This window comes from Nipponia nippon, unplaced genomic scaffold (assembly GCF_047370975.1).
Source record: "Nipponia nippon isolate SJK-2023a ecotype South Korea unplaced genomic scaffold, ASM4737097v1 scaffold_23, whole genome shotgun sequence".
NCBI classification, from domain to species: Eukaryota; Metazoa; Chordata; class Aves; order Pelecaniformes; family Threskiornithidae; genus Nipponia; species Nipponia nippon.
In genome coordinates, this window is record NW_028262340.1 from 4915290 (window position 1) to 4927797 (window position 12508).

Below are 12508 nucleotides of genomic sequence, written 5' to 3' on the forward strand. Positions count from 1 at the left end.
CTTTTGTCTCTCAAGTGCACGTCCAAGAGTTTTCTTTTTAATCCAAAAGGATTAAAGGTCTCCCGAGGCCCTGAACTTGAGGGATGGGGTGGAAGGATTATCCTCAGTCTTGGCTCGCTCTGTCACCATCCTCTCGGCTGAGCCCAGGCAGGAGCAACTGAGTCCCACGGTGCTTTCAAGGCCGCTGGGAAGTGAGGCAGCGGGAGGTTTGAATCCAGCTCCTAAAAAAAACCCACAGCAGGTCATCACAACACAACACTGCCAGAGCCGATGGCAATTGCTGGTCTTGTTGACACCCTCTGTGGAGGGATGGATGAAGTAAGGCTTGAATTAGTAGCCTGGGCTCTGGCCAAGGTCTTGCCTCAAGACAGTCCTGCTGATGTGGTGGCCCAGGAAGCCACTGTGGCCGTGTTTAAATAAAACCATTTCTAGAGAAGGGCACTTTTGCAAGTACAGACCCTGGCAGTGCTGAAGCCCCTGGTTTTAACACCCTGAGGGCATCACGCACCAAGCGCGCTCCTCTGTCCACCGTCAGCCCCAGTAAAGCTCCGCGTCTCCTCTCTCCACAGACATGCCACCACTGCTGCCGATGGACCTCAAAGGGGAGCCAGGACCTCCAGGGAAGCCTGGCCCGCGTGGACCCCCCGGGCCCCCCGGCTACCCAGGAAAGCCGGGCACAGGGAAGCCAGGAATGCACGGCCAGCCCGGGCCTGCTGGGCCCCCCGGCTTCTCGGGTATTGGGAAACCTGGCATCCCAGGACTCCCTGGAAAGGCGGGTATGAAAGGGATGCCCGGAGCCAAGGGCGAGCCCGGCATGCGAGGGGAGCAAGGGCCAAGAGGACTGCCTGGCCCCCCGGGGCTGCCGGGGCCGGCCGGCATCTCAGTCAATGGGAAGCCGGGCCCCCAGGGCGGCCCTGGCCTGCCGGGGTTTCGGGGCGAGCCTGGCCCAAAAGGAGAGCCGGGTCCCCGCGGAGAGCGAGGGATGAAGGGTGAAAATGGCGTGGGGAAGCCAGGGTTACCGGGGCCCCGGGGGAATGGGGGCCCTCCTGGCCCCGCGGGGCCCCCAGGGCCCGTTGGCATTGGAAAACCCGGCCTCGACGGCCTGCCAGGCGCGCCGGGGGAGAAGGGCGACATGGGCCCTCCAGGGGGGCCTGGCGTCAACGGGGAGCCTGGCCCCATGGGGCCCCGCGGCCCGCCCGGCATCGACGGGATCGGTGTCCCGGGTGCCGCAGGGGTGCCGGGGATACAGGGCCCCATGGGACCGAAGGGAGAGCCTGGGATCCGTGGCCTCCCTGGTTTGCCAGGCCCAACGGGCTATGGGAAGCCAGGCTTGCCTGGCCTAAAAGGAGACCGCGGGCAGCCTGGGGTGCCAGGAGCCATTGGCGATAAGGGGGAACCCGGTGTTGACGGGGAGCCGGGTGAGCCGGGCCCTGCTGGCATCATCGGGCCGCCAGGCCTGCCAGGGTCCATGGGCCTGCCAGGCAAGCACGGGCTGCCCGGCTCCAAAGGCGACGTGGGACCGAGCGGGCCCCCAGGAATGCCGGGGATGCGAGGCGACCAGGGCCCAAATGGCTTTGCAGGGAAGCCGGGGGTGCCGGGAGAAAGGGGCCTGCCCGGGTCACAGGGACCCCCCGGCCCAACGGGCCCCAAAGGAGAACCAGGGTTCATCGGCCTCCCAGGGGTGCCAGGATTAACGGGCGGCCCCGGGCCAAAAGGGGACGGCGGGATTCCGGGGCAGCCGGGGCTGAGGGGCCCCTCCGGCATCCCAGGCTTGCAAGGACCCGCGGGTCCCATGGGGCCTCAGGGGTTACCAGGGCTGAAAGGAGAGCCTGGGCTCCCTGGGGTTCCCGGTGAGGGGAAGACCGGCGAGCCCGGCATGGCCGGACCCATCGGCCCCCCGGGAATGCCAGGAACGCCAGGGCTGAATGGGCCACCGGGCCCACCGGGGCCGCCCGGGCCACCGGGAGCACCCGGGGTGTTCGACGAGACGGGCATCGCGGGGCTGCACCTGCCCGACGGAGGCGTGGAGGGGGCCGTGCTGGGGAACGGCAAGCCAGGGAAGCCACAGTATGGCCGAGGAGAGCTCTCCGCCCGGATCGCGCCAGCCTTCACCGCCATCCTCACCTCCCCCTTCCCGGCGTCGGGCATGCCGGTCAAGTTTGACCGGACTTTGTATAACGGGCACAACGGCTACAACCCGGTCACCGGGATATTCACCTGCCCCGTATCCGGCATCTACTACTTTGCCTACCACGTGCATGTCAAAGGGACTAATGTTTGGGTGGCGCTTTATAAGAACAACGTGCCCGCCACCTACACCTACGACGAGTACAAAAAGGGCTACCTGGACCAGGCCTCGGGCAGTGCCGTGCTTGAACTCAAGGAGAACGACCAAGTCTGGGTACAAATGCCCTCGGACCAGGCCAATGGGTTGTACTCCACGGAATACATCCACTCCTCCTTCTCCGGGTTCCTGCTTTGCCCCACATAACGGCTGTTGGGCACGTTTCCTTTTCACCCACTTTAGCCATGAACTGTCTTTTTTTTTTTTTTTTGATAAAGAAGTTTTTTTAAAGTTAATACAAAAAAGAAAAATCACTGGGAAGAACGCGCAAGCCGGTGTCGTGGGACCTTGCTTCACGCTGTTTGATCCATGAGTCGAGGGTAATCGGAAAGGAGACATCTATCTTTCTTTCTTTTTTGGGGGAGGGAGAAGGGAGGGAGGGGAGTGACCTCCTCAGCAAAGCGTATTTGGAATAAATTTTACCCTAGTGGCTGTACATCAAACACAGGAACGCGCTTGGGATGGCAAGGATCTGGCTCTGCAGTAAACTGCTCTGTGATCCAGAGAGGGTCGTCTGGAAGACCAGACCCTTCTGGTCTGTAATCAAGTGCCCTTGTTTCCCATTTTGAGTACTAGTTAACTAAATACAGCTGTTGTAACGGATGGTGTATTTGCTAACCAGCACAGGGGTCCTAGGCACTTAACACAAACCTGTACAGCAGCAGAGATCCGTGATGGATTGAGAAATTTCCTTTCCAAACCATCAGACGCCCAAGTTTCAGTCTCACTGATGCCTGTTTTTTTCAGACTGTGCTTTGAGGCGGTCTCTCTGATTCACTCCGGATTCAGTGTGGTTGGATTTATAATCATAAAAAGTGGAACACTTTGCATAAGCACCTTCTTATAAGAAGTAAATATTATTTTTAACCCTCCCCCTCCAGCACCTTTAGGAATAAAAACATCCAGGCACTGGTATCTGGGAGGATGACAGATGACCTATTCCAAAGCCGTTGAGGGAAGCTGGGACCCCTGTGATGAACAACGATCCTCTCTCTCGGGTTAATTCATCTGCTGGCAAGTCCAAGGGCTCGTTCTGTCCTGTTTCTGTGCAGCCCAAAGACTTGCTTGGCCTCGTGAGCATCTTACTCCTTGACAACCCAAGGACGGCACTGCAAGCCCGGCTTACGGTGCTTCTAGCCTGGTTTGATAGAAGGTTTAGCTGTGCTTTCTGGAAAGTGCCACTGATGGACAACTTGCTTTTACTGTCTCACTATTTCGGGATGTGTAAACTTTTGCATTGGTATCCCCCCTTTCGCTGGGGACCTTTTGATTAAGAAAAAAATAGTGTTCGTTCTAACTTTCCATTCAGTCATTTTACAACGGTGCTATTATCTACTTAACAATGTTATTGACAAGTCTAGTGCAATATGTACCTGTAAAAGTGCACCATTCCCGGTGCCCATCTGTGACTTAGGTTAACAAAAACCCCCCAAAAAATCACATTTGTCTGTTGTTACCACTTTGTCTCACTAATGCTTGAAATGTTACCGACCTGAATATGAGCTACGAGGTTCTGGGAAAGGTATGCGCGGATACTGACCACGCGGCTGCTCTGTCCTTTGCTAAAGGGAGCAACTGAACCCTGTCGCTTTGCGGGTTTTCTCACGGTAGAATAGCCACTGCCACTTGCACTTACGGTAAAGCGATGCTTCTCATCCCAGGCAAGCAGCACGCTGCTGAAGTTAATCCACGTGCGTTACACCGCGTGTCCCTCTGCAAAGGCACATCCCTGAGAAAACAGCAACAATTTGGTCACCAGCTGAGCGACTATTACCCTTAAATTTTCCGAAAGCCTGTTCTATGGCCAAAGAAAAGAAATGTAGCAAGAATGGGACTTGGGATTGTTCTCCAGATGGACTGTACGAGATATTTAAACAACTTTTCTATTTCTGGTTTGTTTGTTTGTTTTTCTCCTTAAGCCTGTCCTGTGTTTCTGCCTCTTGCCATCCAGGGCTTCCTTTTAAAAACTACACCTATCCCTGAAATGAAGAAACACAAAAAGGAAACATACAGTTGGCAGGCCAGCGCTTCAGCTCCTGCCTGGCTGGGGCTGGCCTGTACCCCTCCCGGGGATCCTACTCCACCTAAAGCTGCAAGTTTCGTGTAAAGATGAAATTTCAAGCTGAAAGGCTGCCCCAGTGGCTGATCCCACTGGAGGCTTTTAACTCCTGAAGGCAAGGGGGTGTCAGGGCCGTTTGGGTTTTGATCGTAACAGGTTATTTCCCAGCAGGAACAGGAGGCAAAAAGAGTCCCTAAAATTATAAGCGGAAGCGCAGATGTTTTCTTCAAGCCCAGGCTTGGGAGGAGGGTGCTAGGATGGGGCCTGTGTCTCCTTTAGTGAAGCGTCTTTCCTGTGGAGAACAGCAATGAACTCGAGCTGGTGCCACGCAAGGCCCCGGCCGGCAGCGGGGTCTGGCTCCCTCGCCGCCCGGCGCTGCCCGGCTCCCTCGCCGCCCGGCGCTGCCGGCGACGCGTGCACACTACCTGCAGCAGGGCCGGGAGCTTCTCACACCCCAGCCGCGCATCGGGGTGGAACCTTCACCCTGTTACTCAGCAAAGCGACTTATTTATACTGTTCTAACCTACACTCCATCTCTTTTTGTTCTGTTTTATTGGAAACTTCTTGTTCTAGCTGGCAAAAAGCGATGACAAGAATTACTCACTATAACCACACCGAGACATTAACTCCTTCAGTGCTGTAGATACTGTTTCGCAATTTCACTTTCCCTTCACGTGCAGAGCGTAAACCGTAATCAACCTTCTGCAGCTATATAACCTGTTACATTTACACAGTAATTGAAAGGCAAAGATATGACACACACATAGAGTTAGGCTAGAAAAAACGATGCACAGGATGAGGGAGGCTGTTCACTAAACCGGACACTGTCAGGAAGAGGTTTTTTTTTTTCTGGAGTACTGAGTACGTGATATTCGCCAGCAGAAAGGATTATTTTCTGTCGTGTGTGTGAGCGCGTGGGATTTTGGTTTCAATCGCAATAATAAAAAAAAGGTTGGGTTGGATGAAGTACGTCTATTTTTAATTATGAAAACTGCATTACAATGTGCATTTTTATATACAAATTCTTACTATTTTTTTTAAATTTGCCTCTAGTATCTTCATTTCTAACCTAGTATATAGAGGTTTTTAGTTTTGTAAATACTTATTACGTGCACTGTCTGTCATAGTAAAAGTTGGTTTAAAATGCACTCTTTTTGTGATCAGAAACTGGCCTTCTCTTCAGAACTAAAACTACAGTACTTGATTGTATTGACGAAACATCAATAAAACTTATTGTATAAAAGGTGGGCTCAGCTGTGCCTTTGTCCTGTTATTGATGGCCTTGCTCAGCCTCGCCAGCAAGACCGTTCGTCCAGACCTCTCGCCCTGTATTTCCTTCTCAGATCCAGCTCACTTGTTCCCAGCAGTCCAGCGGATTTGCTTGCTAATTAATATTCTTATCTAAGAAGGTATCGCCTGTTTCTTGTAATTAAGGGAAAGATTCCCATCTCCAGAAGTTCATTTTTAAAAAGATGATGAAATCCAGACCCATCCAGACTGGCAATTATTAATTCGAGGAATTTAAGTCAAAGCGTTGGGGATTCCCTTTCCCTTCTGTGTTTTTTTCATTACGCTTTTTTTTTTTGCTACGTTACACAACCTTGTCTACAGCCAACCTCCGCATCCCGAGCAGCAAAAGCAGTCCGTTCAGCAGCACACGGAAGAGATGGAGAATAACCTGTAAGCAAATCACTTCCAGAGGCTAAAAGCACAAAGAATAAAGAGAGGAAACTATGTTTTCCCACCTGATCTCTTACCTGGAAGAGGCGACGTTACTTGTTACGGGTGAAACAGTTCCAGAGAAGCCTGGTTGCCACGCGGGCAGACTCCTTCAAAAGCTGACCCCGAAGAACGAGCGATTCTCCTGCCGCAAGTCGCGGGGGCACCCAGCGCACTCCCTGCTCTCTGCACGATCATCGCACGCTGGGCTCCGGCAGCTGAACTCCTTCCACACACCGCTCCTCGCTGCAAACACAGCCTACGAGCCGCAGCCGGCGAAGGGAAAGGGCCTCTCCAGTAAAGCTGCCTGCAACGCACGCGATCGCCGCTTCCCGCTCACCCTGCTGTTAACAAGAACTGCCGCTCCCGGGCTTTTGCAAACTTCAGCTACCCCGTACTCCTCACGGGCAAGAGGACCTGAAAGGAGTTTTTCCAGCAGATTTCCAGTGCTAAAAACTCACCCCAAAGACTCACAAGTCTTGGCTACACGCAAGATGTCTCTAACCAGCACCGAACAACCTCCGTTCTGCTTTCTACAGAAAGATGTCAAGAAGCCATAACAAAGTCGTTTCAGGTTGAGTCAAAGCGAAGGCGGGGAGAAATAGCCCAGAGGTTTTCATACAACGCCTCGTCATTTGGTATGGATGCACAACTTCATGACTTGAATGAAAAGACAGGAGCAGTGGCTCATTAACAAAGATAACAAAGTGATTTTATTTCTTTCCAAGGAAGTCAGAGCTAAATGCTTTAGTACACATTTAAATTCTGGCCTAAAATGAACTATATTTTTTAAACAGGAGCTCTTTCGCTCTTCATGAGTTCCAAACATTTAAAATTATAAAGCTGCTTTAAAAGGAAAATATCTTCTTTTAAATAATTCCATGAATATGTTCACACCTCTGGCAGAATAATGTGACAAACCTGACGTTTTACACCTCGGATCTGCAGCACAATACATAAATATACAATAGATCAAAATTCCACATGTTCTCAGGACAAGAATTCATTTATACAAGGAAAACCCAGTCAAGCATCACACGGAAGACTGGCACTTGAAGGAAGGAGAGTACAGGAAAAACTGGAGCGACCCATCGCGGCCAGATTTTCCACATGTGCCTGCAGCCTGACACACACAACCACCACGTGCCGGTACCAGCAGGGAGCGAGCTCCGAGCACAACGGTCACTTCCCGCTGTCACAAGAAATACTAGAGATTAGAGAATTACATTGTCATATTCAAATTTATAAACATTTCCATATGATGACTGCTTGCCTTTCTTTTTGTTTTCAATTATTAGACAGCTTTTAACCCTTTTTAGACAGGCCATACCCAAGCTGTTACTCCCTTTTTGACCAGCTCCATTGGGCAAAGGTTTTAAATGTGAAACTCTGCAACACCACAGCTTTGCTAGAATATTCTTGGCCACCAGTACCAGCTTCACATGCACAAATTCTTTGAAACTCTGATAAATTATCCCCCAATTAACCTACTTTTCCCTTTATTTTCGGATTATTCTTACCAAGTACAGAGTTTTAAAATTGTGAGAAGTAACTCCTGCTTCCAGCTGAAGTCATTTTTGTCACCGACTGCAGCAGAACCGGGAATTCAATCTTTGTGTAACACTAGGTCTCACAACGATCTCCGCTCACAGATTTAAACAGCAATCTCGCTTGGTGCTCTGGACATACATAGGACAGGATTAAAAACGCAGGATGCAAGGATTAGGAACAAAGGAAACGGCTAGAGTAGCTGCAGCAATGTGAAAGGCGGCTGCGTAAGGGAACACCAAACGTGGACGGTGCCGGGCGGATCGCAGAGCAAAGGACGCCAGAGGAGCAGTAATTAGTTACGTCCTCTTCCAGCAGTAACAATGAGCCAACTGGGATTCTGTCTGCATGCACCCAAGGCGTTTCTCACAATGCCACTCGCAACACAAAGAAATCCCTTCTCCAATCTCTGGCGCTTTTCTTTCTGCAAACCTCCCAGGAGGTCCACCCTCCAGCATCCTCACCCCACAACACAGGCGGAGACCCGTGCCACCACGCAGGACGTCCCCCAGGCTCTGCAGGGATGCGCCTCTCTGACGGCTCCCATCTACACCCTTTAGCTGGTCAGCTGAGGGTGAACTGGTGTTTTGAGAGGGCTGTGGAGCCTACCAAAGCCACTGCAGGACAGGTCACTAACAACTGAAACAAAGGCCACGGCACACAGGAGTAGAGGAAAACAGCAAGAAAGGCAGTGGATTCAGACACCCACCTAGTAACTGTAACGACAAAATGACCTAACGGCATAAGGGTGGGACAAAGCAAGAAGCAGAAATCTTAGGAAAGACTAGACGCTCCTGTACACTTCAGAGGAGATGCACCCACTGTCCGAGGCGCCACATGCAGCCCCAGCTGAACCGTAACTGAAGGGTACGTCCCCTCGCTTCCAAACCAGCTCGTGCTTCCAGCTCTCAGCTCACAGCAGCAGGCGTCTTTCTCAGGTGGAGGCTCACTGGCATCTGCAGATGGCGCGGATCCACCACCAGATTTCTGACCAGAAAAGCAGAGGTGACAACCCGCTTTGCCTTCGGAAAACACGCTCCCCTTGGAGCTCAGAGCCGCTGGCAGTAGAGTTCATACAAGCTATTTGCCAGCTTCTGTGTCTCTTGAAAAGCCTCACAGCTCTGCTCCCAACTTGGGGGTATCTGTTCCTCCCCATAATAAGCCCCTGCAATGGCTCCTGCCATGGTAGCAATGGTGTCTGTGTCTCCACCCAGAGAGATGCAGTAGATGATGGTCCTCTGCAGGTTGCTGTAGTGATCAGGAATATCTGGGTCAGCTTCCATGCAGCGCAAGAAGGAGTAAATTGCAGTAGGGACAGACCGCAAAGCGGCAATGCCGTTGCCTGTTAACAAAACCAAACACCTTCAGTGCCGCAGAACACTTGTTTCTTGCCTCCCCCAGAAGTACCTTTTCCCTTCTAACTGCAACTTCCCATTGCCAGGTACTTTCACTATTGGTATCGCTGATTTTATCATGACAAGGTGCAAAAGTTTGCATCTCAGAAGAGAAATCTCCTCATGGCTCCCCAGTACCACTCACATCCTGGAGACCAACTCCCAGCTACCCCAGTACAGTTTGGCAATGCACATCCACCCGTTCCCATCCAACGCAGAGATCCGATAGCCATTAAGACAAGAGATCTTAGAATATTAAGAAACATTATTATAAGTTTTTCTTAGCAAGACATTTTTTCCCACCAATACAGAGAGGGAGTCACTGGGTAAAGACTCAGATTACTGAGCACAGGCAGCCTTTCCAGAACATTCTGTGCCTGACAGGCAGCAGAGGCCAAAGTGGCAATCTGGGGGACGAGACACAAGCTAGGCCTGCTGAGTTAGTCCTGCTTCCAGCTCTTTCCTAATACTTGTAGTAAGAAAGGTACTTACCTAATTCGAACAATACGTCTGCTTTGGGAACACTGCTAAGCTCTAAAAATTCCTTTATTTTCTTTAGACGCCTTGAAAATGGTAAATCCTCAAATCCCAGCCTGGGAGGAAAAAAAGAAAAAAAAAAAAAAAAAAAGAGTACAATGAAGAACACAAAGAGCCAGAATAAACTGTATACAGCAGAGTCAGTGCTCCCCACAGCTACTTACACTCGGGCATCAGTAAGAGACTTATCGTCTGCCTCTACATCTTCCATGTGGCTAATGAGCTGCTCCAGGAAGGTCTCCTTGCTGAGTTCCCCCTGCAGGGCGAGATGCACGGCCAAGGCCTGCAGGATGGCCCCGTTGTAGCCCAGGGAGTTGGCATGGGTTAACTCAGCGCTCAGCTTCGCAAACTGCAAACAAAAACATCGTTAGCAAACCTACCTGAGAGATCACAGTGCGACTCGCCTGACAGCAGGGACTCCCAGAGTCGAGGTGCCCAAAGGAGCCAAGAACGGTACCTTCTTAACATCCTGGACGTCAGGATACGCGAGCGAGATGCCTGCCACCCTCATGGCACCGCCATTGCCATAGGAGCCTTTCCCATTAAACTGGGCTCTTGCTGGTTCAAACACATCATTGCACTTGGGGCTCAGGAGCTTCTTGAAGACATTGACAACAGCCATCCCATAGCCCCTGTTGGGTTCCTTCTTGTACTCCTCAGCAAACCTGGCACGGGCAAGAGAGCAGTTACGCAGGTGAGGAAAAATACAGGGGATATTTGGTCTGTTACTGGTTTGTAAAGAGGTTGTATAAAGCCACTTGATAAAGTGAATCAACAACACATGGAGAATTCAGTGACAGTCAGGGTTCAAGTGATTCAGTTCTGTAGGGAAAGAATCCGATTCCCAAAAATCGGTGTGAAAGGAGGAAAGGGTGTATAAACATCACCTTTCACAGCCCACTTGTTTCCCTCTCAACTGTGCCTTGAAATAGAAACAAACTGGAAACATTTCCGTGGGACACAACCACAAAGAAAGGCTTTTGTTCAAGTTCAATGGAAGAGTTCTCTAAACAAATAAATATTCTCCCTTAAGTGGAACCAAATGCTACCAGGGTTGTGGACTCAAAAGGGAAATGGATCATAAACAAACTGAAGCTGACCTCACTAATATTCACTAACTAAATTAAGGCAAGTACAAACATGAATAGCAACAAATAAACATGAAATAAACATGCTTCTGAAATTTCTAAGCATTATCTTTCACAAAGGTGAATATACATACACGGCTGCACTACAGCATCTCCCATCCTGCTTCACTTTAAAGCAGAGACTGAACCCACACTGAAGCTAGCGCTGCTCCATGTTCCAGGATAGTGCAAAGCACACAATAAATGACAGGATTAGCCCTCACTTTTCTTTTTCCCCTCCAAAATTAACAATGACTTTGCCTTAGCCCCTGTCGCCTTTCACACAAAATTACAGCAATTGCTGAATCTTGAGAAAGTTTTGCCTTCGCTAGTGAATGCCAACAGCCTGGCCTCCGAAGGTGGCTGCAGTCCTTACCTCTTGGCCATATCAACTTCATCAAACTCTCGCTTGGCTAGCAGGGACTGCACCACCGACCTGCTCATGGCCGTGTCATCCGTGTACGAAAGCGTTTCTAAAACAGAAGGTCAAAACATAACGTGACCATCCAGGGACGAACTCTCCTCCTGTCCTCAACTTCCAGCACTTCCCTGCTCTCCAAGGGCTAATTATCTGTACAGCTGGAGTTAAAACATTACCAGAGGTTCCCCAGCACTCTGAGCTCATCACTAGCCATGGTAATTGGAGTAAAAAGGCACTGAGAGAGATGCATCCACAACAAAAGTGAGACAGAAAGCATTCCAAGATTAATAAGGGCCAAGAGAAAATGTTTGATATCTAGAGGCGCATACGGACAAGCCTCTTTCTCAAGGAGTTTACTGCGTACGCCAACAAGCAGAGAAGAGAAAGCACAGTTGCATTTCTGGACAAGACCGCAACAAAATCAAGTGCCTTTAAGATCGTACTGGGCGGGTTTACAGGGCTTGCTGCAGTGCTCAGAACCCCAAGGCGAATCCTAAATACCCATTCTTGTGCTTCTCTGACTTTACTCATCTATTTTTGGTGTATCTGTTCCTTGCTGACACCCCTGCACCGCGATACCCAGGTTCCCAGCATGCGACACACCCCAGCTTCCAGCTGGCAGGAGCGGCACAGGCTGAGCACAGCAAACCACGCACCCCTCCGCACCGGCCGTGCGCCTGAGGAACCTGGAACTGCCCTGGGGGAGCCAGAAGCAGGGCACTGCTTCAGCAAGGTCATCCTCACCCCGGGGTGGGGGTGAGCCCCAAACCCCAGAGGACACAGGGCAAAGCAGGGCTGGGGACAGCCATGGGTGTCCCAGGGGAGGTGCCCCTCGCTGAGGTGAGGGGCAGGACTGGGGGCACCCATGTTTCGGAGGGGCAGTGCGAGGGTGGGGGGGAGGGCGCACCCCAAAGCCCGATCCCAGGGGTGCTGGGGGCCAGGCCCGAATCGGTGGGGTGTTGGGACCCGGGCCCGACCCGGTGGGTAGGGGGAAGGGGATGTGCTCCGGGCCCGACCCCTCGTCCCGCTCCCGGGGTTTCCGCCCACCTCTGCGGGCGCTGCCGGCCGGCTCCCCCGCCTCAATCGGCCCGGGCGTCGGTTCTAGGCCTCGGAGGAAACTCAGCAGGTCGGGTAGCTTCACGACGCTCCTGCCTTCGAAGACGGCGCCCAGACAGTCACCCAACAAAGCTCCGGCCAAGCAGCCCCGGAACCGAGCCGGTCCCGGCCGAGGCCGCGCCGCCGCCCGCCCCGAGCCTGAGCCCGAACCCGCCGCCGCCGCCATCTTCTTCCGTGCCGCCGCCGCTCTCCTCCGCGCCGCCAGGGGGCGGTGTCCGCGGCAGCTGCCGCGGACACCGCCCC

At 52.0% G+C, this 12508-nt stretch overlaps 2 protein-coding genes across 4 annotated transcripts in view; one reads left to right on the plus strand and one right to left on the minus strand.

The window, feature by feature from the left end:
• Positions 1–6152, plus strand: part of COL8A2 (collagen type VIII alpha 2 chain) — a 36222-nt gene extending 30070 nt beyond the window's left edge. For both annotated transcript variants that reach the window (XM_087761236.1, XM_087761235.1), the window contains exon 3: positions 570–6152. In XM_087761236.1, coding sequence (XP_087617362.1) covers positions 570–2491 — 1922 coding nt within the window. In that variant the 3' untranslated portion in view covers positions 2492–6152. The remainder of the gene's footprint in view (positions 1–569) is intronic.
• A 657-nt stretch (positions 6153–6809) lies between these two features.
• ADPRS (ADP-ribosylserine hydrolase) lies at positions 6810–12446 on the minus strand. 2 transcript variants are annotated; one of them, XR_015705548.1, is made up of 7 exons: positions 12197–12446; positions 11105–11201; positions 10059–10266; positions 9766–9950; positions 9557–9657; positions 7643–9012; positions 6810–7314 (listed from the first exon to the last, which is right to left on the minus strand). XR_015705548.1 is itself a non-coding variant. In XM_087761242.1 (6 exons), the coding sequence occupies exons 1-6, from the start codon at positions 12429–12431 to the stop codon at positions 8720–8722; spliced, it is 1119 nt and encodes a 372-aa protein (XP_087617368.1). In that variant the 5' UTR covers positions 12432–12446; the 3' UTR covers positions 6810–8719. The 2 variants fall into 2 exon arrangements, 1 of the variants encoding a protein (XP_087617368.1); XM_087761242.1 differs by having other exon boundaries at positions 6810–9012.
• Between the last annotated feature and the right edge of the window lie 62 nt (positions 12447–12508).

Excerpts from the sequence above, each read along its gene's own strand:
- ADPRS (XM_087761242.1), bottom strand. The coding sequence starts at position 12,431 with ATGGCGGCGGCGGCGGGTTCGGGCTCAGGCTCGGGGCGGGCGGCGGCG. Across the intron at positions 9,951-10,058 it reads ACGTCCAGGATGTTAAGAAG|TTTGCGAAGCTGAGCGCTGA; the intron begins GTACCGTTCTTG and ends TTTTGTTTGCAG. Across the intron at positions 9,658-9,765 it reads TCTCTTACTGATGCCCGAGT|GCTGGGATTTGAGGATTTAC; the intron begins GTAAGTAGCTGT and ends TTTTCCTCCCAG.